General features: G+C 48.2%; 2 protein-coding genes across 4 annotated transcripts in view; one reads left to right on the top strand and one right to left on the bottom strand.

Annotated features, from left to right (window-relative positions):
- The window catches only part of nrd1a (nardilysin a (N-arginine dibasic convertase)), a 50,807-nt gene that overhangs the window by 7,031 nt on the left and 17,763 nt on the right, over window positions 1–26,013 (bottom strand). For 2 of the 3 annotated variants that reach the window (XM_049740683.2, XM_049740684.2), the window contains 6 exons: window positions 2,210–2,438; window positions 1,939–2,020; window positions 1,011–1,164; window positions 572–645; window positions 408–503; window positions 217–339 (listed from right to left, as the gene is read on the bottom strand). In XM_049740683.2, coding sequence (XP_049596640.1) covers window positions 217–339; window positions 408–503; window positions 572–645; window positions 1,011–1,164; window positions 1,939–2,020; window positions 2,210–2,431 — 751 coding nt within the window. In that variant the 5' untranslated portion in view covers window positions 2,432–2,438. Of the gene's footprint in view, window positions 1–216; window positions 340–407; window positions 504–571; window positions 646–1,010; window positions 1,165–1,938; window positions 2,021–2,209; window positions 2,439–2,614; window positions 3,480–26,013 lie in introns of all 3 variants that reach the window. The other variant, XM_049740681.2, reaches the window with a different exon arrangement.
- LOC125980971 (SLIT and NTRK-like protein 3) lies at window positions 8,170–24,525 on the top strand. Its single transcript, XM_049740704.2, has 7 exons — window positions 8,170–8,347; window positions 11,866–12,160; window positions 12,226–12,477; window positions 13,600–13,715; window positions 14,193–15,116; window positions 16,661–16,880; window positions 22,461–24,525. The coding sequence occupies exons 2-7, from the start codon at window positions 11,933–11,935 to the stop codon at window positions 23,454–23,456; spliced, it is 2,736 nt and encodes a 911-aa protein (XP_049596661.1). The 5' UTR covers window positions 8,170–8,347; window positions 11,866–11,932; the 3' UTR covers window positions 23,457–24,525.

The following is a 26,013-nucleotide window of genomic DNA, read 5'->3' on the forward strand; positions in this document are numbered from 1 at the left end:
ATTGCTTGTTAAAGAGTTCTGTCAATCTGCTCGCCAGACGGTTGTTGACTGACTCCACATGTGGATCACTGCAAAGCGGATCTTTCATCATACAAAAACGCCTTTGGTCAAGATTGCCCTCGTCACCTCTCTCTCTTCGCCGAATTTAACGGGAACGAGCTGCGTCGCTTCCCACACCGGCGCAGACGCCCTTCTTCCATATACTGCATTGCTTACCTCTGGACTGGACAGCTAGGGTCATATAATGCGCAGAGAAGTGTCTCTCCCAAAATTCTCGCAGCCGCTCGTAGATGTTGATGTTCTTCTTCTTCGGCTCTTGCTTCAGAGTTTGGGCGTTCCCTGGTGACATCACTCCAAATCAACAAACTGCCCCGCCCCCTAGAGGACATCATCTCCCGCCAACTCACCCCAGCAGAACTTGCCCATGGGGTGTCCCAGCTTGGCCAGACTGCCAAAGAGCATCTCCTTCCGGTGCGAATCGGACGGCTTGGCCAGCTGGTATTCTGACGGGCGGCAGAGGGAAAGACTCAAGAAAGACGACGGGATGGAATCCGAACGTGGGCGGACTCACCGCTGTCGACGGCCTCCACCTCCCTGTCTATAGCATCTCGGATCATCAGGGGGCAGATGAAGAACTGAGCCCACCTAAAAATGGAAGGATGATGAACTTCTTTAAAAAAAAAAACCAAAACAACGCAGCATCAGAACTTGCAACTTTTTCTTTCGTCTGCAACTTGTCTGAGCGGCAAACAAAGTTTGTCCGACGGCGATAATTATGCACGTCTGTTGCGTCAGATCGATCAAATCCCGGCGCTTCTGCCGCTTTCTTAATCAGGCCCAGAGCTGAAGAGCAGCGCTGACTGCATCCCGCTGATGCGGAAAAGTCAGGCGGCTGTGTTTTTAATCACTCGGCACTTCATCTTGGTCTTCCCGTTCGGCTGCTTAAAATGTTATCCCACTCAGCCACGCTGCTCCGGCGCACAACAAAAGCACCTCTGATCCGCTCTCACCTGTCGAGCGCCTCTTTGAAGCTTCTCCTCTGCACGTCAAACTGGAAGACGGTCCTCTCGCAGTCGGTGGAGGCGTTGTCGCTGCCGCCGTGTTTCTTGAGAAAGGCATCAAAGCCGTTTTCCGAGGGGTACTTCTCGCTGCCCATGAAAACCACTGGCGCAGAGCGAGCCAGCGGGGAAACAAAAGCACATGTTTCGGAAAAATGTCAAAAGATAAGCTTCTTTCTTCGCGGGCTCAATTTTGTTTCGTGCGGATGGCGGCGGCGGGGAAATTTTAATAGCCGGTCCCGACTGGCTTCCCGAAAGCCGGCTCTAAATACGGCCGTAAACATCCGCTGACGGTTTTTATGGCGAGCGTGAGTTGGGATTGGCCATCAAAAGATTTTCGACAAGCCCATCAGTGAACGAGACAAACGATTTCTCTCGGAGGCAAAAGATGGGAGCGCTCGGCATTTATCGCGACGCATTATTGCGCTAATATCCCATCTTAAAAAGAACAGCGGTGCCTTGAGATATGAGTAACCCAAACGAAATCTAATTATTTATTATACTCACAGCAATGAAAAATGTCGGGAACCACTGCTGCGGGCGAATCCCGATTTTTACCCCAATTTTCTTCCAAAGTTGTATTTGAAGTCAACAAGGGTACGAGTATTATATTTGAAAAACAACCACGAGGGAAAAGGCGTCAAACTCATTAATTGCAATGTCAGAGAAACTTCCGGAGGGCGTTTAACAAGCGCCGCTTCTTTGTTTTCATCCCGTGCAACTTGCAGGTCCAAACATGTACGGAGGGCGCCACACTCAAATTTAATCGGTGATGGGTGAGCATGTAAAAGACTTCAGTGAATTAACCTTTGAGAGCTAACTCAACTCAACACCCCCCCGCCCCCCCCATCCTTTCACTGTAATTACTGTAATTACTCACTGTGTTCCAGAAAGTGGGCAAGGCCAGGGAGGTCAGCGGGATCACTGAAGCTGCCCACTCCGACACACAGGGCGGCTGCAGACTGACACACACACACACACACACACGCGCTAATACAGTTAGCATGAGTGACTTTGTGTGATGGGCCGCTTTACACCAGGGATTCCAATCCTGCTGTGCTTGCAGCGCCCTCCCGGGGGCTGGTCAAGTTCAAAACTGTCATAGTGGACTAGAAAATATTTTTAGCTTCAAATGGACACCATTTCTATACCTGCTTCTCTGCATTCCCTCTCTTCTTCCTCCCTTGCCGGTCATCGTCCTCGTCGCCGCCTTCATCCGACTCCTCCTTGGATTCATCACTGGAGTCATCTTCCTCTTCCTCCTCCTCTTCACCACCTTCCTCCTCTTCTTCTTCCTCCTCGTCGTCGTCTTCTGACACGAGCGGGTAGCTGAAGTCCGAGATGAGCAGAGCACGTAGCCCGTTGTCCAGCATAATGTACCTGGAAAGGCGGAGAATAATTCAGGTGAGTTACATCTGAAAAGTGGAGCTGGGTCCGTATGTACGAGTCAGCAATAATGCTGATGGGGCTGCAAGACCCTCCTTAGCCCCCCCGTGTAGCGCCGGCCCTGGTCAGCTCACATTTAAAATTCAGACAGTAAACTTATTAACGCGTACCTGTACTGTTTGGTATCGCTTGGAGATTTTATGATGTCCGGGTCTCCTTGGTTGTCCTGTCCAGAGTCCCCCTCATCATCCCGGAGACCCTCTGGATCCCAAGCTGGGGGCCCCATTTGAGGACGCAGAGAGTCCGACGCCGGTGGTGAGTTTTTCGATTTGCCAGTCTGGGGCATAGTGGGGACTTTTTGTTGTTCTTTCTGTTTTTTTACGGTCACCGCCGTGGGCAGACTAAAGCGAGCGGCGGCCGTAGCCAAGCGGACAGCTCGCTGTCGCCGGTAATGTCCTCCTGCCCGTCCACGCAGCGTGTCAGCCAGCAGGCAGCGATGACGGAGAGTGCGTGTGGCATAAACGACACCGAAGAGAAAAGGATGCCGAGGCCACACACACACTGACATACACACTAAACCAGACAGGCAGGCAGCAGCCGCACAATGAGTCTATTCACACACGCTCTGGTGCTTTCGCCTATTCAGCTGGATGTCAGCTAAAAAAAAAAAAAAACATCGTACCCTGGCGACTCTCTAGTTTACAAGATACGCGCAAACATAACAGGCGAGCCCGTCAAAGGAGTCGACGGCGAGCATCCGCTCTTTACACAACTGAAAGTTGGAGTCCAATGAATCGTTAACTGGCTGCTGTTTTGAAGTTTAAAAGCAAACATACACTGTTAGCCTCTGTGTTTACTACTCGGCACAGCCCCCGCTCCAAGTACGCGGTAAGCCGTGCTGTGATTGGCTGAGAAGTTCCTGGGTCACTGTAGTGCGATGTGATTGGCTGGATTTGCCATGTGAGGGTTTTTCAGCCTCACAACCAGGAAGTGTCTCAGTGGACTCAGTTGAAGATGAATGAGTGAAGGAGGTCACTATAGCAAAAGAAAAATATATAGGAGAAACAATTTAATAATTTTGAACTCTTTCATAATAATTGTATGCAATTATAGAGTGCTATATTTCCTCATTAAAATATGCATTGAAACGATTTCTTTTTTTGGGGGTCAAAGGATGCATGGCCAGCTGATCTGATTGTGGAACAGCTTTCCCACCCTGAGTAAAAAACTCTCTCCGCATTTATCAGTGACTAAACTCCGTTTCGCTATCCGTCAATATGTGGCATTCAAACAATAGATGGCAAAAATCAACTTTGGTTTCACGCCTGGACCCGGGCCTGCGCTACACGATCATGAAGAGGCCCGACGTTGACATTTGTCCAACGCCCTTCCACCGCCTCCTCCCCCAGCGCAGCGTGTTGGCATTTAAGCCTTCCTCTGTGCCAATATGTCCTCCCCCTCACTCACTCACTCACTCCCTCGCCCGAGTTTGTCTCTCTGTCTGTCTGTTGGTCTGAAGCCAATCACACGTGCCCCTGGGCCTCTATGTCGGCGGAACGAGGTGATAAACGCTGCAACCATGACAACTGGCGAGCCACACGCATACCGGCGAGCGGACGCACACACCTCGGCATTGTTAATTCACCACGTCCAGCTTTCACCTGAGCTTCCCGTATAATAACGCATGAGCATCCGCATGGATTCACAAAAATATCCCTGAATAAGCATTCCGCCGGCGGTGGACCACGAATTCCAGCAGGCATTCTCCCAATCGTTTATTAAGCAGAGGGGCCATTAAGAACATTTCCTTGCATGGTGCACAAATGGGGCAAACCAAATGATGTATTTTGTCATTTTGAATGCATCAAAAAAAAACAACAACAGGTACACCTTTGTCTTCCGAGCAAGGCATTCTCGCCTCAAATGTCAATGTCATCAGACTAGCATTTTCCGCTTCTGCGCGTCTCTCGATGACCGAAATTGAAGTTCACCTCGGGCAACTCAAAAGGGGGGGGGGGGGGCAATGTAAAACGCAGCCAGCTGAATCATTGTAAGACGATGTGAATGGCTCCCTCTCGGTCCTCGTCCGTAAGATTCACTGGAAGTCCGCCGCCTGAACATCCCAGAGGGTTCCCATGGCAACTGATTTGAATTGCAATTAATACAGGACGTGATTAATTAGCTCACGCTTGTGTCATACGACGGCGTTACGGCCTTTGGAGTGCATGTGTGTGTGTGTGTGGACTTTGTCGAGCGGCGCACGTGTGTGAATCACTATACTTCGTGCGTGCGTCCCATGCGGTTTGTCCTTGCCCGCAGTGAGTGTGTGTGAATCAGAGGTGAGTCCTCTAGAGTGCTGCTCTTTGCTTTCATGTTATGACACAAGTACCTGACACCCCCCCCCATCCCATCCACTCTCCCCACGACTAATTCCAATAGACTTTCTGTGGAGAATAAAGATAAGAGTTTCAGAAGAAAAAAAAATTCCTCCACCTTTTGTTTCGAGTCAAGGTCCAATTTGTGAACACATGACTCATGTCTTGATTGTTAAAGTCTGGTCGTCCTTGATTTTAGAAAGCTCCCATGACGAATGACTCTCGAGCTTTATTTATGCGCATCGACCGGCCTGCCATTGATAAACGTCTGAATTGATTTTTTTTTTTTTTTTTCTTCATAGCTGCACATGCACGCCAGGCAGCCAGCCAGCCGGTCGTCGGGCCGGCCCAGCCCGGCCTGGCCCGGCCCGCCTCTTTCCCTGCATCGCAGGCCGGGGCATTAAGTGGCCTTGTGGGGAAGCCGCGATACGGCCTAATGCACCTGAGAGCCCCTGAAATCTATAACCATCGTCTACAGCTTCCTGCTATTACTGGAAGCGTCTGTGTTGTGCCGTCTGATTGGAATCTCCGAGGACAGCGTTCCCTCGCACCGCCGCGGGGCGATCGAGAGAGGAGAAAAAGAGAGAGAGAGCGTGAGAGGAAGATGCACCTCGGCCGTTTCCTCAAGGTGATTCACCTTCACGCACGCGCGCCAAATCGATGTGAAATTGAACTGAAAATTGAACTTTGAGCGCAGTAATGTCGTTATTAAATCTTTTCCTGAAGCTCGCCGATATGCAAAAGAGCCTCGGAGGGGAAGGGGGGGAGAAAAAAAAAAACGACACGCATCAATGCGTCGTCGTAATTGTCCACTATGCCATGGCCTGGATATCATTTTAAAGGCTTCAAATGTCATTACAAAATGATTTTCTGTCATGTGCAACTGTTATTAAAGGCCCTCGCTCTTATTACTCGCTAATGCGGCCATCATTTGTCACGCGAGTCTCTTCATCTGGCACACGTCAACTAACAAAAATCTTATTAGCTTGTTATTGGAGTGAATCCTCTCCACACTGAACACGGTCATTTCGAAATGAATCGTATCATGATTGAATGACTCGTCTTGCACTCGGCGTGAATCATTTCCTATTTGGTGTGAATCCTGTCGTATTTGGACTGAATCGTATTATCATTGTATTTATTTGGAGTCAATCAATCATAACCGAAGTGTCGGATTTAGCGTTCATCTTAATTTTGGTACCGTAATCAGAGGGAATCATTTCGCAATTGGAGTGAATCATTCATTTGTAGAGACGGGAAGGAATCGTATTAGGCTGAGAATCGTGTCATCGGCGGACTGAATGTAGCGGGTGATGGAGACACCAGCAGAACATGAAGGAGTCAACCTCTTCAATGTACAAGGTGCACTTCGATTCCCTAAAGGGCTAATTATTGACTCCGCCGTTTGTTCTCAAGCAACAAAAGGTAGACGCGGCAACAAAATAAAAGAGTACAGTTGGACCGAGTCCCTCAAGGTGCTGAAGTTAATGGTGCTGATAATTGGACTTCGAGGTAACAGTTGATTTGCAGCGAGTACGTGGCCGTTGCTCTTTCCCGTGCCAATCAAAAAAAAAAATCCAAAATGACTTTGAGACGTTAGCCAATGATCGGCGCTCGAAGACAGCGTACGTTTTTATCATGAGCCGACACGTAATTGTGTTCTGCTTTCCTGTCGGCTCATTTTTATGCGTTTGTTGTCGCTCTTCTTTTATGCTTATGTCTCCGGCCGGCTACTTTGCATTCCGAGCTTGTTCGTGTAAAGCATTTGGTGGCCATTACCTGGGAAAAGTGAGCTATAAATAATCGTTACTTGGGCTTTTTTTTTGGGGGGTACTTTTTTCCCAGGGCTCAAAAGGAACAGAAATGTCCCCAAAGTGTCAAGGATACAAGATCAGTAACCGGGCTTCCTGGACTGAATAAATAAATTCAAATCGATGTACAAAGTAGAAGGATTAAATTTTCAAATTGCAAAGGCTAGCAATTTTAAAAAAAGAAAAACAGCTTACGCTTCATTTTGGTCAGGCTTTGTTTTATATGCATACGGTGGATATATACTGAATAAGAATTAATCAGATTAATCCATCTGTTGTGGACGGAAATTGATGTTAACGGGCTCGCGTTGCGAATGTCACATGACCAAACCCGGGAAACAATTGAGCGGTGATGTTCAAAATGTCAGCCTGAGGCCATTTATACTTCTTTCTCCTTTTTTTAATCTTAGACAATAGGCATCTTTTTCCCCTAGGCTTCGCACCGTGTCTCATAAAATTTAATGAAAGTCAATCAATTTCCCCCCCAATTCAATATAACTGAAATATTAATCTTTCACTATCTTTGTTTTAAGTTGAAAGACAAAAATTGTTCCCAAGTTGCGGAAGAGGGAAACAAAAGAAGCACTCGAGAAGAGTCTGGAGGGATCATCATAAAAGCGTCCTTGATGACAAGCCAGTACGTGAAGTAGCCCGGCCGCTCGTCACTAGCGAAAGCGGCTACGCGCGGCAAGCTAATTTGCGACGTGGTGACATCTGTTGCGCCCGCTTCCTCCTCCTCTTCACGTCGTGACAGGTGTTTAGCTCCTTGTGAACTTCTGAGGGCCTCCATGTGATTTCCTCTCATGAAAGTCACATCGTTTAAAAGTAAATAAATTTTAAAAAATCGCCTGACACGTGTGTGCTGGCGTGCGCGCCGAAAAGCCAGATGGCGAGAGTCGCCATGGCAACGCGCACGGCAAACTGCCGGTGCTTAAAGGCACGGGGGGCTGAGATGCATTAAGTAAGATGAGATGTTGAATTTTTGTTGGTAAAGCACAACATTTGGGGGGGGGGGGATATTGGAATGGACAATATATATATTTTTTAAATTAAAAGATGCATATCGATAATTTTTTTCAATTTGGTTCGATTCAATGCACTCGCATCGTTAAAATCAAAACGGATTTTCCGATTAAAATCATTTTTTGTTACACCCCTAATGTATATGTATGTGGGCTATAAATCAGCGGTGAGCGGTAAACGATTCGGTGCAATGAATACAATGATTCGGTCGAATCAAAGCCGATTTTTTTATTCAATCGATTTAAGTTGTACTCCTACAACTAGCTAATTCATCCACTTCAAACTATTTGGTTTTGTCACCGTTTCCTAATTTCTATTGCTTCATTTCTGTCGTTGAATCGTTGGGACTCGGCGATTGGCCGCCATTCAGGCTGTCCGATGCCGCAGCTCCCCCGGGCTGCGCTGTGGAAAAGCGGACCTGCATCCTAAAGCTTTCTCCCTCCCTCCCTCCCTCTCTATCCTCTTCCTCATTGCAGTCTTCTCACGTCCCCCCCCGTCCCCTCCTCCTCCCCATCATCATCATCCTCCCTGCCTCCCTCATCCGCCTCCACAGGAGAGAGAGAGAGCGAGAGAGTGAGAGAGGAGAGGAAAAGAAGGCATGCAGGAGAGTGCGGCTGAACGTGAGCGCTATGTCGACACTCAGCCTGTAAAAGTCTTCTCCCGGTCGTTCCCTGATTCTTTGGCGGAGGACTGAGTGAGTATTTTTCACCGGCTCTTTTTTTTTTTTTTAAGCCCCTGTCAATGCTTTTAAGTGTGTGTGCTGTGTGAACGTGTGAGACAACGTGTGTGTGTGTGTGTGTGTGTGTGGGGGGGGGGGGGTAAAGGATTTCCATCGGTCGCTGTGTGTTAAATGGTTCTAATGACTTGGCTGTTTAATTGGTCATGCCTTCACATAGTGTATGTCGGCTAATTGATTTTTCTTTTACTGCTGGATGATAAGAACGATAAGACCACCGTTCCTCCTCTTCTCCCCTCTCAATGCCATTGATCAGGGATGGTGCGGGTTGGGGGGGGGGAGAGGGTGTGAGGTTTTTTTGGGGGGGTGCTTGTTGATGCCTGATAGTGCAGTTGCCCGTTTGGAGTATGCAGAAGCCGACCGCCAGGCTACTCTGACGGACATGAGAGGACGAGGGTGTGTGTGGGGGGAGGGGGGGGGGGTCAGTAGACACCGGAGTTATGTGACAGGAATAATATGCCGGAGGGATAAGCGAAGTGGCCGTCATTTCCAGAGCTCGCCTGCGTCAGTCCTCGGGAGAGAGGGTCATTGAAAAGCGAGACAAAACAATTCAATTGAAGCAGGACCACGCTCCTGCAAAGACCGACGGGGACACAAAACGAAGCTCCACAACATTACGATTGGTTCCAAAGTCTGCGGTGGGCGACTTGGCCCACGGCAGGGATTCCCAATGGAGGATACATGAGAAAAATCTATTTTGTTTGAAGCAAGAACAAATAATTGGGGAAAAAGTCATTTTGCCATAGTTTGCGTTTGGAACGGGATATGGCCAACTATGGGGGATATTTAATTTTGGGGCTTGTTTTGTGAGTTATTCAAAAAGTTGTGTTTTACCGTGTACACTGGACCCAACTAGGGTCAACAAAAACCCAATCTGGAACAATTTGGGCCTTTCAACTTTCTGGGTTGTTTTGTACAAAATGACCATAACAAAAAAATGACCCAACATTTGAGGTTGCACAGAAGAAAGTTGGGTCAAATTGACCCAAGTAGTGGATCGGCGTGTAGTCACATTAATTTCATTCGACAGCCCCGTACAAAATGGCAGCCCCCAGCCATGAATCAAAACAGGGCAGATTTTTCTCCTCAAGTCTTTTTCCACAAACACAATTTTAAGCGCCTTCAAAGTAGTCGGGGATCAGAGAACATTGACTCGTGTGTACGGCACACACTTCAAAAATGTCGGCCTAACCAGTTTTGGACATTCTTCTAAGATGGAAGACATTTGATGGTCTTGGTTAGGACGAGGCGAAATCAGTCTTGCTTCATTTTTGTAATGTTGGCCAAGTGAACAGAATACCTTGATTGCCTTGAAAGCAGAGAAGGGCTGCGCCAACTCTGTCAGGAAGTGGGTGTGTGCTTTCAAAAGATAATGCTGTATTTGTGTGTGTGTGTGCGACTTCGGCAGCCCATCCAAAAGTCTTCCTCAGTGTGTGTGTGTGTGTTTTCATGCTTTTACAGGATTTGTGTTGCGAGCTATGCTGCATTACATCCGTTTATTATGAAAGCGTTCGTTCATCCACACGTGGATAGCTACCTGAGTCGGAAAGCTTGGCAGGCAATGGGAACGTGTTTTTTTTTTTTGTGTGTGTCTGTTTTGACCTCTTTGTTTTCCCCCCCCACACACACACACACGCACGTAGTTGTCGGTGGTGCATGCATGCAAGCAGAGCGAGAGTGAGCGTTAGGATGTAATCAATATCAGATTTCAGCCGCTTCACTGCGAGAGCTCTCGTTCTCCCGAGTGGCTGGCCGACTTGGCTGAGTTGTGACTCTTGATGCCAAGGGTGGGCAAAGCGTGGCCCCGGGGCCGCGTACTGCCCACCCGGTTCATCGATCGGCCCGAAAGATACGGCGGCGCCTTGAGATATAAACGTGACTCGATATACCGATGAGGAGAACACCGAATCATCGGGAAGGGCTTGCTAGCTCAATGCTAACAGTTAGCATCATAAGTGGCCGTTTATCTGAACACGGTGGAGCAACACATGTAGACAGACAATATCAAAAATGGAAATAATCAACTAAGATGAAAAACAAAAGGAATAAAAACTAAGCAACTTGCTCTTGGATACGAATCCTAGAAAGAAAAGGAAATGAAACTATAATGAAAAAAACTATTCTAACCCTGCCTGCCACGAGCTTTCTCCGCCTCCTCCCAATCCAACCCTTGTTTTTCTTGTCGTAATCATCTCTGTGATTGCTCTTCCTCTCCCGGGCGCTGATATTTCCACCGCTGCCTCCTAGTCGGACGGCCCCCGCCCCACGCAAAGATTATTGCTGTATGATTACAGCCACCGCGCCATCAGGATCATTATTGTATTTCGCGTGACAGTGCTCGACGCCGTCTGCGAGCGTCGAGATGCTTTATCCAATTTAGATCTCATTAAGACTCGGGAGCAAAGATGCCCCTGCAAAGACTCGAGCGTCTCCGCAGTGTTTTTGTGACCATGACTGAGCACCTTTTTCCCGTTTGCATCTCTTGTATCGGCTGTCACCATCGCAAACCATTCCCAAATACTTTGTTTTGAATTAAAAACAGACGTTTGGGTCTCCGACGGGAACCGCCAACGTAGACGACGGGACCGACCCTCTTTCCCCTTCTCCCCTTCTCTTCCCTGATTGCCATTGGAGCTATTAAATGGAGCAGTTCATTAGACGGAAGTATTATGAATCCCCATTTGCATTTGCCCATATTCATATTGCATACATTAAAAACAACACGCGTGACATTTCGGCTTCGGCGGGGCATTTGAGCACGCCGATGAATATATTCATGCCTCTCTACTCAAAAGAGATTTTTTTTAAAAATGATTCGCAGGTGAACGGGTGCACGTGGTTGCTTTCGTCAGTACAGCCACGTAAACAATAGACTGACGTGATGCGGAACAACAACTGCCAAAACAAAACAGGAGGCAAGGCGGGATGGGATTAGACGTAAACTTGCTCAGCCAGACTTCAACTAAACATAAACAATGAGAATCTGGCGGTGAATATTTAAAACAACCAGATTCGGTTATCTGAACATCAACGGTGCAGCAATGCACGTAGACAGGTAATCAGAACATCCCCTGCTAGCAAAAACTTGATTTGACCCTGCAAATTGTAGCCTGTGTGATTTAGCCATTCCACTACATAGCAATTTAATTTTGATCAAATGTTTTGCTCTTATCTCAAGGGCTTCAATTGGGAGTTGTCTTTTGTCCACGCGTGAGCACCTGGCTCTTGTTTTGTTTCAAAAGTCTCGCAGATGTGCCGCCATACGTCCAATTTGCTTTGTTCTCGGTAAGGCTCTCGATCCCCGGCCCCTTTCCGTCGTGCCCCGGGGCGTCTGTGATCTAACGTGCATTGTGCGCTTGGCTATGTTCGTGACGCATCATCAATCTGATTCATCCCGAGCTGCCTCGCTCTGCTGTTTGCCCTCTTTTAACTGTGTTTGTGTCCTTGTCGCGTTGGATGCGACGTATGGACGCCAGCGCGGGGCCGACGCTAGGCCGCCGCCCCGGGCTGCTGAGCTGAGCTGGGAGAAGCAGCGCGCCGACGATGCAGTGGGTCACCCTGGCCGTGGCCCTGGGCTGCGCGGCGGCAGCCGGCCTGGCCCGGGCCTCGCACGGCGGCCCCACCCCTACGCCCACCTCCACGCACACCCCCCTGGTGGACAACTCCGAGGAAGAAGTGGACGAGCCCTGCTTCGAGCCGTGCACGTGCGAGGTCAAAGAAGGCGTGTTCCACGTGCACTGCGATGGGCGGGGCTTCACCAACGGCAGCCAGGTAGCCTCCCTTCCATCTTCTAAACCACATAATTGATGAGATGACTCATCAAACGCCTCATCCAGGTGTCCCAGTCGTGGGTCCGCCCTTTCAAACTCAACCTCCAGAGGAACTCGCTGAGGCGTCTCTATAGCAACGGCTTTCAGCACCTAGGCAACGCCGTGTCGATAAACCTGGGCAACAACGCTCTGCAGGACATCCGGGTGGGCGCCTTCCACGGCCTGGCCAAGCTCCGACGCCTCTACCTTCACGAGAACAAGCTGGAGGTCTTCAGGAATGACACTTTTGCCGGCTTAGAGGCTCTGGAGTACCTCCAGGTAGGCTGCTGAAATAGACGCCGCCTAGCAGGTGGCCAAAGTGTGAGAATCTCCCCCCGGAGGTTTTCACATTACCGCCCACCAGTGGCGAGCCGTCTCATCCCGCCTTCGTGAGAATAGAAACCATCAGTGGTATCCCGAAATGGAATTTCATAACATGTAACCGTGACACATACACTGTTTATCAAATAATAGAAACCCATATCATCTTCACCGGCGATATAGATGATTAAAGAACCCAACTGAATTTATTGAGCTGGAACCGTGCTGGCAAGTCTGGATATTGTCAGGATAAAGAATAATAAACAAGCTCGGGGACTGAGCTTTGGTTGTTTTGTCTGGTCGGTAACAAGTTGTGTCCAAAATAAATCTAAAACCACCACCCACTCTCTTTTTGCTCATCTTATAGCGCTAGACAATGAATTCCGAACATTACGTCTTGAATATGGATGGCATAGTGTCATCTCAAATCTCATCTTTGTTCCTCCCAAGCCTGCAGACACGAGAGTTCCCCCGTCTGTGCATATGCAGGTCACTAATTTAACAGCTACAGATGTTTACCTATCGTGAGATGAAAAATAAAATAAAAATCCTTTCCATGTGCCTACGGGCTTCTTTGACGCTTGAGTAAACCATAAAAAGCTTCAGATCACCCATCGGAATCTTCGAAGCGATTGATCTGCATCTCACCTGGAGCTTGAAGCGGTGCAAGTGGTCAACTTGCATCGTTGAAATGTCAAATCGGTTTTGCTAACTGAGCAGAGGACGGAAAAACGCTAACGTAATCATTACCCGGTGATGGGGGATTTGAAATCTGATTGCTTTAACAAACTGTCCCAATGCTAATACTGAAATTCCAGCGGCCAGCACTCCTGATTCTGAAGGCTCTGAGCAGATTAGATCGGCATGGCAACACAGCGAGACTGAAATCAAAGAGGACAGAAATAATCCGACAACCACAAACACGTACCGGAAGCGGCGAAGGCGAGAAATATCGGTTCAATTTCATGGAACAAATATTCGAAGGAGGTTGTAAATGTTGCTCAGTGCTTCTGACAGCGTTCAGAGAAGCAGAGAAGTCTTGCCAGCTCTCACCGCTCGCCCCTGCTGTCCACCCCGCAGGCCGACTACAACGTGATTAAACGCATCGACAGCGGCGCTCTGAGGTTCCTCTACAAGCTGCGGGTTCTTATCCTCAACGACAACCTGATCCCCATCTTGCCTGCGCATCTCTTCAGGTGACTGATCTGATTTCACGTACGACAAGACGCGTACCGACATCTGGCCCAGTTTTTATTTCTCTTCCTATCAAAGTCAGCAAAAGCTCAACTGTCGGTCGCCAAAAGATTATCCTGAACGAATGTAGGAGGTGTTAAGTAGAGATTTACTTTTTAAAGATGATCCTGAGCGATTATCCTGTGGTGTAGGCGTTAAGAGCGTCTCTTGAACGGTGCGAGATTTTAAAAGGGGTCCAATGGATCGTCACTGGAGCAGTACCCTCAAGGGTATATTATTGTACCCCTTAAACAAAGGGATAATCACTCCAGATCATCTTTTACAGGTACCTGACAATTGGGCTCTAGTCGACTTTGCTCGTTGGCAGCGTGTCCCCCGTTTTATTGCCGAGTAAAAGATGCATTCATCATCAGACTTGTCCGCAATCGCAGTTTCCGTTCATTAACTTCCCCCATCATCCCCTCCTTCTTCTGCTCCAGATCTGTGTCGCTGACTCATCTGGACCTGAGGGGAAACCGCCTGAAGAGTCTGGCATACGCCGGGACCTTGGAATACGTGGGTCGCTCCCTGATGGAGATCCAGCTGGAGGAGAACCCCTGGAACTGCGGCTGCGAGGCGGTGCAGTTGCAGCAGTGGCTGGGTCAGATCCCCTACACGGCCGTGGTGGGGGATGTTACCTGCGAGTATCCCTTCCATCTTCACGGCAAGGACTTGAGGGAGATCCCTCGCAAGGAGCTTTGCGCTGAGCTCCCGGATAAGGACTTGCAAGCGGAAGGCAGGCGAGCCACCGGGGCCACGCAGCCTCAACACTTGCCCCCTAATTCCAAGCCCAACTCCCACCCGGGGCGGGTTAGACCCACCAAACCGTCCTCCATGGTGCACGGCTCCCGTCAGAACACTCACACCACCTCCACGTCTTCGTCCTCTTCTTCCGCCGAGCGCAGGGACCGGGATAAGCCCCCGCGGCCTACCAAGAGGCCTCGGCCTTCCAGGACATCGCCCACGTCACGGACCCCCAACCAGAACCCCCCCATAGCCGGCTACCAGACCCGGCCGCCCATTCCCATCATCTGCCCGATGGGCTGCACGTGCAACCTGCACATCACCGACCTTGGCCTGACCGTCAACTGCAAGGAGAACGGCTTCGTCAACGTGTCGCAGCTGACGCCGCGACCGCTCAACGGACGCAAGCTTTTCCTGAGCGGGAACTTGATCCAGAGGATCTACCGCACCGACTTCTGGAACTTTTCCAGTTTGGACCTACTGCACTTGGGGAGCAACCGCATTTCCTACCTACAAGAAGGCGCTTTCTCCAGCCTGACCAGCCTGAGGAGCCTGTACCTGAACGGAAACAACCTAGAGCGGCTCAGCCCCGAAATGTTCCTGGGGCTGCAAAATCTCTGGTAGGACGTCGTGACTACGTTTTTCAAAGTTTGTTTATAAATACGAGGAAATTAATTTCACCGTGCCGAGAGGTTGCGCGGCGATTAGCATTTGACTGAAGCTTGATTGAAAGGGAAGGAGGCCATTCTCTCTTGCAGGCTATCAATAGTCAGTCACACAGCCTGGTGGCAGGCTTCAGGCTATGAGGAGGTGTGAGGTAGCTGTGAGTGACAACTCAGAAATGAACCAATGTTTACTTTGTATGTGCATGCAAACACCTTGATAAGGTGTCAGGATGTGCTCCTGAGGAAAACTGGATTTTTTTTTTTTGCTCGATTGTCATTTAAATAGGATCTGGTGATGTCGCGGTGCCAGCTATTTTTTTAAGTCTCAACTAATCCGATCAAGTATGCGATGGATGGTGTCAAACTGGCCCGGGACACGTGTAAAAGGTCGTTTGTCTTTTTTGTGCCATCCGATTGGCCGTCTAAGGTGTAACCTGCAAAGTCAGCCGCGAGAAGCTCCGGCTTAGCGACCTTCGCGATGAGGGCGTATAGAAAATGGATTGACGAACGTTCCCGATGACGCTTCTGGCAAACATCTACAGTCACTAATTAGATTTATGCTGTTATCCATCTTTAATATTTAAAGAAGAGGAAAGACTGGACCTGCAAAAAAAAAAAACACTAGTACTAGGCTCAGGGGTGAGCAAGTGCTAATTAATTTTAAAGCAGGCCTCATTTCAGCAGCAGAATTCTATTAACCGGCTGGCGAGCAAAGGAAAAGGATTTAGCCGGGACTTGTGTTAAGTTCACTCTTAGTACTATTATCGATTTGGAAAGGTCTTCAAGATTGATAGTGTCCCGTGCGGGGGGTGTGAAACATATCAGCAGCGGGCCACCTGCGGTCCGCTTCGTTTCATCTGACCGGCCGGGCGTTCACATTATCAGGAGTCTTTCGAAATATTTATTGCGTTCGTTTCGTCGTCGACTTACTAAAAGTATCTGACTTAAATAAGCAAAAGTCCAAACTCTGCTGAGAAAACTATTTCAACTTCATGTATGAATGACCTCACCCATCTGTCCTTTTTAAAAATTTAATGTGGCCCGTTTGCCCCCCCCTTGAACTTGCAGCCAGCTGTCACATCCCTAAATCACACACACTCATGCAAACACCAACACACACAAAGTGTGTATTAAAACCAATTCCTGTATAGCTAATTTCCATAAATATCCATTTATGTAATTATAATGCTGAGAGGCGAAGAAGAGCAATTTACCCACCGCTGCTCTTACTAAACGACCCACTTGCAAACTTCATCAATTCGTCCTTTTTTTTTTTTTTTTTAAAAAAACAAATCATGTAATGAGTTTAATCAGGAATCATTTTGACGCACACATTTCACGCACACAAAATACACAAACACACAAACTTATACACACCCACACAGAATTACAAACATTACGCAGGAAATACAAATTCCTCCTACACACTCAAACAACATCAACACGCTTATTCTAATGAATCCATTTTCCAAAACGCTCCTTCTCCACTTCTGCTTCAGGTACCTTTACTTTGAGTACAACGAGATCCGAGAGATAGACCGAGGAACCTTGGACTCCATGCCCTCCCTGCAGCTTTTGTTCCTCAATGCCAACCTTCTAAAAAGTCTCCCACTGGGCGTGTTTTCCGGAGTGAACCTGGCTCGCCTCAACCTGAGGAACAACCACTTGCTGCAACTCCCCATGGAAGGTGTACTGGAGCATCTCACCGGCTTGGTGAAGGTTGGTTCAAATGTTTTTGCTGGGTTAAATAAATAAATTCTTAATATATAGAAAAAAATCGGAAATCTGGCAAGATGCCTTCATCAAACTGTTATCTTGAGTGACAGCGAGGAAAGAACTGCGTCGGCTCACGGCCGCTTGTTTACGACACGCGTGCGCTCACACAAAGGCGCTTAACTATATTTACTTTACACGTCAGGCGAGCAGATTAAAAGAAACTAACACGCCCGTTGCCAAGACGTGTCGTATTTTCACAGCTTGACGAAATGTACAAAAACAAGGGCCGGCTCTCCGACTCTTCGCTAGCGTATTTTTGCCTAGTTTGATATTCCCGCCCCCTTCCAGGCTCTGATGTACTGCCACAGATTATGATTATTTGAAAACAAAAAGAATGAGTCATATAAGGCGCTCGGTTATTTCATTCTCGAAGTTTTTCCTCGGCATGTGTAGGGTGGACATTAATAATGGATGGATGTGTACAAACGTGACCCCGGAGGGCAGAGCATGAGTTTCATATCTTCGACCCTAAGGCAGTGATGTGGAAGGCGTTAGAATTAGAGGGCGGCCATTAAGTCTGCGGCACGGGCTCCATTCTGCTGCGGGTTGCATTAAAGCTGCCGAGGGAGCCGAGCTGTCAGGGGAGGGAACAGAGGGGGATGCGCTAGCGGAGCACGGCAGGCACGCCAAGAGACCGAGATGCACAAGTACCAAAAGAACCCAGGAGACCGGGATTACCGCACTGGAGGATCAGGACGACCCGGGAATGCTCGGCAGAACACTCGCTTTGTTGTGCTCTCCGGAGGTTTGAAACATGAGAGCGTTGGGAGAAAGGCTGGCCGATGTTGCCGGGGCTCACGGCTTTTTGGATTTTGGCTACAAATTAAAAAGCAGGTCGAGCGCAGTCTTGGTGCGGGTCCACAGTGTTATGTGCCTCCATGTTTGTTCCGCCCTGTCTGCCTTGGATTTTTTTGAGACAATGATTAGCGTTCCCACAGCGCTACGCCACTTTGTTCTTGAACCCAATCTGATGCGCGGTCATGTCACAATGTAGCGGGTTTTTCATTTGTCCCATCAAGGGTCTCTAGAGGAAAAGTTTCCAATTTTTTTTTTGTGTGGCTGAGCATGTCGCACAACACCACCAGTGCATGATCATGTCCCAGGGAGCTTATTTATTTCCCCGCATGGTTGTTTCCGTGTCGCCGCGTTCCTTCCGTAATAATCCTTTCTGTTTTGATTTTTCTCTCGACATCAATCTACTGTTAACATTGTTGAATTTAAAAACAAGAGGCACAGTGTTTCTTCGTTCATGTGCGCCGTGTGTTGTTGTGGCACGCGGGACGGCGGCGGCGCCTCAGGTACTACTATCACCGGGGAAGATTGCGAGCGGCTAGATTTGCATAAGTGCTCTTAATAAATCAGGAGAAAGACAAAACCTCTCGTCAGACTAAAGAGCTTTTGCGTGTCTGACCTTGCAATCACGTGGCGAAACACAATGAAGCGATAAGGACGGGCTGCTGGAGTGCGAGATATTTTGTCCTCGAGTACATCGCGCTAGGCGAGCTTTTCCTTGCGCTGCGGTGGGTGTGGATTAGCCTTGATGGAGGGAGGCTTTGCTTCTTCGGAGACTGGCAGCCCAGCCGTGGGCGGGGCTTCGTTGCCTTAAAGTTTGCTCAGGGAGAGGGCGACAAAAGTCCTAGTGTTTTTTTGATGAGCGTGAATCATTCACACCATCAGGGAACCGCTGTCAGTGTTCATAAAGCCTTCCGAGGGCCCCGCTAACTTTGTAATTCCGCCGCAGAACAAATGGCTTCTTAGTATCAGCATCTGTGGGTTGCGTTTGGGGCAAGCTCTTCTAAGGGGTAATAACGGAAATCACATCGCTGTATGGAATGAGGCGACGTATGGCTCTCTACAACGTACGACAAATTTTTATGCGGTCCCATCTGCCTTGCTAACAGTCAACTGTCAATTTAATACCATCTGACAATCGGATGCTAAAAATCGGAAGGAAAAAAAAAATCAGGACAAAATTAATTTGTATCGTCCAGCCGACTAATCCCTCCGCTTCTATCAATGCCGTGTTGGTAGCTCTTGTGAGGAATACAAAGCGACGCGGCCGTGGAACTGCCTCACCGTCGGTGGTTGGTTTTCTGTGCTCCACATGCATTCAAAATCAGCCCCATTGTCACAATCATAAGCGTGCCGAGCTTAAGAGTCTTTGCGAGCGTCAAGAACAGGATTAGACCCTAACACCCACTCATGGACGCCATGCAAAAACACCTCCCTGCGAGCACTCTCTAAAAGATATTAAAAAATACTCAAAAGTCACTATAACGAGTTATTTTTTCTAGAAAGTGATTCAGCGTTTGAGTCGTGGCCAAAAATGATTACGGTTGGGGGAATGAGTACTCGGGGAAAGCTCTCTCTGGTAATGACCACGACCAAAACAGACATACCCTCTACACGAGTGATATTCCTACACCAAAGTATACGCCGAGGCCTCCATGAGAAGTCACCAGATTTAACACGTACGTACGGAATAATCGCTTCATGAATATTCACCAAGAAGCAGAGGCGGTAACGCGTGTCATTTTCTCACGCTGATATGTGGGTCACAATCCACCAGAGAATTTGCGGGGAGGCAAACAAACACGGGAAGAAAAGCTCAGAAAAACCAGAGCGGAGCAGTCTGTCACCTATGTAACCTGATTTTTTTTTTTTTTCACACTAAGACATTTGTTTTAATACGTTTCGGGTCAGATGAACCCGGGCAATAACACAAACGGCCATTATACGGTCATGCTACGTCATTTTAATCAGGCAAACTCATGCCAAAATTCTCATATTACTTTTCGGATTTTTGGCATGCTTCTGACGTTTTTTTATATCAACGCTAACCAGCTGCCAACATTTTGTGAAGACGGTGACCATGATTGTGATCTTTTGTGACTGTCGTGTTTGACACTCTCTTTATTAGCTTCTTGCGCTAGCCGTCAACCGTCTAGCCGTCAACATTTCCTTTCTGAACAAAATGACTTCTTCGGATTCCCTTTGACCATCTCGATGTTTGATAAGACTGAGTAAAGATCGAAACTGTTACATTAGCACCTTGTGGTCAGTCGCCGAGTTTACATTTAGAAGATGTGGACCGTTACGAGTCGCACGCTAGCCGCAGGCTGGCTAGCTATTTTTTTTTTAACCAAAATATGCCGTGTCAATCAATTCCAATGTCACAGAGGTTAAAAATGGTTGGAATTCCACTTAAACAGCAAAAACACTTTCAATTTTCCGACTCCATCAGCCCCCGAGAGAGAACGCGGGTGGCCCGCAATGATCAAAACCGAGCCGGGCGCCACCGTGGCGTTACTTAATCATCTTAATATTGATTCGGGGCGCGATCATTGTCTCGAAGTCTATTAACAGATTAGCTGTCTGTCAATAAAAAAAAAGCTCTTTATTTTCCCGTCGCTGCTGCACGTTCTTTTATCTGGTTGACAAAAATACGCCCGTGGATATAATTATAACCACAGTGGCAAAGATTTCATGGCACGCTGTGTGGAGTATATAAATGTTTTTCATGTGATGGGGATGACTGGCACTGCATTATTTATTAGGGGAGACAAAAGCAGCAGCTTCGACATTTGCTGTCATAAGATGACACACATAGATGTCATAAAACTTTTTTTTTTTTTTTTTTTAATGGTGAATCCTCCGAATATTGTAATCATCCAAACTGTGACAAACTGGCCAAGTCCCTATTCAGTTTGGAACTTGCTTAAAAGTTTTTCGTACGTGCGGTATTAATAAACATGTCCGCCCAATTTCACGTTGATCGGTAAAACCGGTGACAGCGGCTAAATTATTCCAACGACACAGACGGAATGCAAAATGGACGATTCAAACCAAAGTGGCAGACGTTCTGTTCAATTTAGGAAATGGGTCTGAGATTTTTTTTTTTGTGCCTCATGGTTTGATTGACGTGTACCCAATTATGTGACAACTGGTGAAATTGGTGCCGGGGAATTTTTATTTTTTTCAAACTTTCTAGAAGATACGACTGAGTGTAAAATGGCCGCTTCAAACAAAGATTTTTTTTAGAGCTGAAAATTTAATCGAAGTCACATCGACGTTGCAATTTACTACATAATTTTCTGTAATGGTGAAAATGAGTGGACATAAATATATACTTTGCAAACAACCAGTAACGTCACATTCACATCTATGACTACAATTTAAAACCTGCAGTAACTAACCATGTGTTTCATGACGGCCTCCGAAAAAGTGGCATTCATTTATAAAAACAAAACGCTTTGTTGTGTTGCCAAAGCAGTCATTAATTCATACGAAACATATTCGTCATATTAATAATTTCAGTTTAGCTGTCCTCATGAGCCACACACACAAAAAAAAAGTCCAAATTGACCACGTTTTGTTTTCCACGTGGCGCTTTGTTGTTGGTATTAATTTCCTAAAAAGCCTGGCGATAATTACACGCCAGTATCCCCCGCCGGCTCGTAACTTGCCTGCAACCGGCGCCTGTCAACGTTCTAACTGAAGCAGTGTAATTTACACTCGCCGGCTTGTCAAAGCTCCCGTTTGATTGACAGCTCGACAGTAAGTAGCCCACACAGTGCCCGGGCGTAAGGATTGTAAACAACGTATGGACAGATGTTCGAAAAAAGGAAACGGAAAAGAACGCCCCGGGGAGGATGGTGGCATTTACTCATTATATTTCAATAAAGCCACAATAATAAAAATCATATTTAATAAACATAATTATTCATTGATTTTAAAACTTAGTGTTGGTTGAACTCCAAAAACTCAAGTCCTCAAAACTGCTGCCATTTTAAAAAAAATAAAGAAGTCAAACAAGTCAATGCTGGAAGTTTGAGGAAAGTTGCAGCACACAAAAAAAAAGCGGGTTTGACATTTTGCTGAATGTCATAAATCTCCAGTTTTAAGTGGCCTTAATTAAGATGGAACCCAAAGTGCCAGCGCCTGCCCTCCAGTTAGCCATCGCGCCAATGACGACGTGACGCTCAACTTCAGAAATGGCACCGCGATAAAATTGAGAAATTCTCGCATTTTAACTTTTGTGTCACCTTATAACGTGGTCGCAGTATAAATTTTGATTTTTTTAAAGGATATTTTAGCGACGCACGATGGATACTTTACAACAGCAAAATACATTTACGTACCTACACTTCACGTTTAAATTTCAACTCACCGAAGGGTTCATTGTAAAAACGAAAGCTTCTTCTTGTAGTACCCTTGTGAAGGCGCCACTTTAAAGGCAACACTTGAGAGGCGTACAGGTTGTCTGCTGGCTTCCTAACATCTTTTATTGATGGCAAATCACGCTTTTTATAGCAACGCCATAAATGCCGGGCGCTCCGCAGTTTCCATGACCCCGGAGTGAAATTATTTACATTTCGAAGTGCTTGTCAAACAATGCAAAACAAATCAAATATGTTGTTTTGATTATGGCGTTTGCCATCTTTTAAAATAATGCGGGAAATATTTATTCTAGGCAAAGCAGCTTGACAGTTATTTTGCCCAATTTGTGTCATCGTTCTGTAGGTGGACCTGCAGCAGAATCCGTGGGAGTGCAACTGCGAAGCGGCGCCCCTCAAGCGCTGGCTGGATAGCCTCAGCGCGGTCGTGGTGATGGGCGAGGTGGTGTGCCACTCCCCGGAAAAAAACAAAGGTGTGGACCTGCGCTCCCTCTCCATGGAGCTTCTGTGCCCAGAGCTGGAGGCCCAGGAGGATCAGGAGCAGCCAAAGGTCACCTCCATGGCACCCGAAGGCGGCGCGGCCCTCGGCCACCCTGACCCGGAGCCTGGTCCCTTGATCCCACCCGGGAGGGACTCCATCCCGCTCTCGGTTCTGGTTCTCAGCCTTCTGGTTCTGTTTGTGTCTGCATTCTTCGCGGGGGCGGCGCTCATCGCGTACACCCTGAGGCGGCGGGACAAGCTGCCGTTCCGTCGCCAGGGCGAGGTGGACCTGGCCGGCATCCAGATGGAATGCGGGATCTTCGCTGAGGGGACGCATCACCACCATCATCACCACCACGGGCTGGCCGAGACGCCCCCGCAACACAACCACGTCTACGACACCATCTCGGTCGCCAAAAGCCCCGGCGCCGAGGAGGAGAAAGTGCCCGGCGAGTACCGCTTCACGGCTGAGAAAGACCGCGAATGGACCCTTCAGGTGACCTCGTCCCCCATCAGCACCGTTGCCGGGGCAGTGGCGCCGCTCGCACCGGGCCTCCACGAGAACGGCATCCTGTGCCCCACCGTCATCGACAGCCAGGGCCCAACGCCTAAGGTAGAACTGGTGGACTGCCTCTTCAGACTCCCCGCCCCGGAGTTCCGGGATCTGCCGGACAGGTACGCCAGGCCGCCGCCCTGCTACCCTCACCCGCAGGACGCCCAGCCGCAGGACGCCGCCTCCTCTGTCGGGCCCCAGACGCGGGTGGTCACCACGACCTCCACCGAGCAAGGCGGCGAGCAGGGCACTCGGCTGATGACCACGCCGGACTACATGGAGGTATTGGACCGCTCGTACCAGTTTTAGCCCCTCTCAGGCGGTCCTGTACAGAGTCTGGCGAGGAGCCCTTAGGGGGGGACTGCACTATAAACTATTCCTGGATGAAAAGCTGGGTCACTTTTTTTGCCCCGCATTCTACTTGCATCGGTGAGGATTACCGGTTTCCCGGATCTCCGCCTGGAGGGATGACTCGCGCTACACTTTGGTTGCGGGGGCGTCAAAAGGTTTTCACGCCGGCGGCAGCGGTCTGCAACATCAAAAGCTGGAGAATCGGGTTGGGGAAAAAAAACAGCTAAAAGTGCCTTAGCGACGAGCAGCCAGCAAGTGTGGTCGAGGCTTATTTTTCTAATGAATACAGATCTATTTATCTAAACTACGACATGAAGGATAGGATGACCAATCTGAGTGAAGGAGGAGGAGATCCCAAAATATGATTGGAATTGTTTCGATTCTTTCACGTCATCCCCATTAAGCCTAACAACTGCTAGCATATTAGCATTTGTTTTGTTCTCATTAAAAACTGTTTCAGCACTTTGTCCAATCAGGTCGCCATCTTATATGATATCTTATTAACTTTCATTTTTATCAACGCGTGAGTCATTTCCTCGATTTCACAACAAATTCCAGCCTTTCATTCAGCTCTTTAGCATCGACCCGCCAATTCTACCGACGTGGCATTTTCATTTGATTTTGAATAGCGGCCGAGAACGGACGGACACTGCGGCGGTGGATTCATTTGGACAAGTTTCGAGGAACCCCGGCTCCACCTTTTAATTGAACCTTTCTTTTCTCCTCAAACTATGGACCAAATGCGGGACTTTTTTTGACGACAAAAAGACAAAAAAAAAAGGGACAAAACTTATCAACTATCAACAATTATCTTTTACCAAGGTACCTTTTTACGTGCTCATCTCCTACGAATATTAGAGGCAGTTGTGAATATATTTATTCTTTGTTTTTCGGGGTTGTTGTAAGGGACGGCGTTACTATCTTGACTGTATAGTATGATTCTGCATCTGCTTCAGACGCCTTCTTCTTCTTCTTCTTCTTCTTCTTCCCGCCGACCCGACAAGTACAATAAAGGGTGCTACGTGAAGGCCCATTGTGTGACCGCTTCAAACATCTCACATGACAACATCCATCGCAGATGCCTTCACGCTCTCAATGGGATCATTTTACAAATTGTTTGCGAGGCTCCATCTTGGATACTGTTAGATCCCGCGTGTGTGCGTGTGGGCATGTTTGTGTGCGCTCAGCAGGTCTTTGTCATCGCATATGTGTGTGTGTTTTTTTTAACGCGTGGCGGCCAAGCGAGTGAGCGCGTTTGCGGCCCCACCGCCTCGGCCTTAATCCTCTAAAGCTGTGTAGTTGACGCGCGCCGCATTGGCATCCATTGTCCGGAAAGACAAAAGCGTCCGCTTACACCTCAACAACGGTTAAAGCGACAAACGGCCTGCCTGGCTTTTTAACGCTTGCTGCTTTTTTTTTCCTGATTGTGTCTAGACTGGACCAATTCGATATGTCCATCGCGATCTACGTAATTTAAAAAACGACTAAATCTCATCCGCTCGTTCGTTCTGCCGCCGTTGTGGATGCGGTGGAGCGTCGCCGCAGAGGCTTTTGACAAACGGCGGCTGAGCGCGGCGGGTCATCCCTCACGCAAACATTTACATTCTTGTATCGGCGGCGCCACACGGCCGCGCGGCGCCGGTAAACAAGCACAATAGTGTAATGGCCTCTGCATTGCAGTAACGGGAGCCATCGCTCTGCGTGCCCAGAGAGAGGGAGGGAGGAAGGAAAGAAGGAAGAGGACGATAAGAAAGAAGGTAGGCTAGAGAGGATACGAGGAGATTTGAACGGAGGGGAGATGAAAAGGGAGGAGTGAGATCAGCGAGCTGGCGTTTGCTGGCTTAAGGCTGCCCGAGGACTCGTTAATTTGGGCCGGGATGAAGAGGAGGAAGACGAGCTTCCGTGGGTGAGCGTTTAAAAACCGTTGGGTTAGAAGAAACCCAAATTGGGTGAGAGCAGCGCCGAGTCCCAAAGTACCAAAGCAATGCTGGGTGGAGGATTCGACCCAGGTTGAGAGTTTGATCTGACACGGGGTGAAACTGAAATGTTTAAAATTTCTATGAACATGATGAAAGTGTAAAAAAAAAATGGAATCAGAGCTTTAAAAAGAGCCACTTGTATACACGACAAAATGGCAGCTGTGCGAAGGTGTTTATTCCGGTAAGCTGATGCACGTCTGTCAGCGTGTCGCTCGTAAGCCGGCGGCCCGACGCTAAGACGGCAGGGGCCGGGCCCGGCCTGACGTTTCCAACGAGAGAACGGACGGCGCCGCTTTCAAAGTTTCATTTCCTTGCCGTTAGGGATTTGACACCGCGCGCGTCCCTCCGACGCGTTCTGCCGATTAGCGCGGGTTGTCGGGCTGAAATTGGGAGGAAAAGCGTAAAGCAGATGAGCTGCTGATCAAGCACCTGAAGCGACGACGGACTCTCAAATAGGATTTTTCTCCTTTTCCAATTTCATCCTCGGAGGACACTCAGCACATTTGCAAAATGGTTTTGAGATCAAACGGACAAAA

The sequence above is a fragment of the Syngnathus scovelli genome, chromosome 14 (assembly GCF_024217435.2).
Source record: "Syngnathus scovelli strain Florida chromosome 14, RoL_Ssco_1.2, whole genome shotgun sequence".
Taxonomy (NCBI): domain Eukaryota; kingdom Metazoa; phylum Chordata; class Actinopteri; order Syngnathiformes; family Syngnathidae; genus Syngnathus; species Syngnathus scovelli.

Excerpts from the sequence above, each read along its gene's own strand:
- LOC125980971 (XM_049740704.2), top strand. The coding sequence starts at position 11,933 with ATGCAGTGGGTCACCCTGGCCGTGGCCCTGGGCTGCGCGGCGGCAGCC. Across the intron at positions 12,161-12,225 it reads GCTTCACCAACGGCAGCCAG|GTGTCCCAGTCGTGGGTCCG; the intron begins GTAGCCTCCCTT and ends CGCCTCATCCAG. Across the intron at positions 12,478-13,599 it reads AGGCTCTGGAGTACCTCCAG|GCCGACTACAACGTGATTAA; the intron begins GTAGGCTGCTGA and ends TCCACCCCGCAG.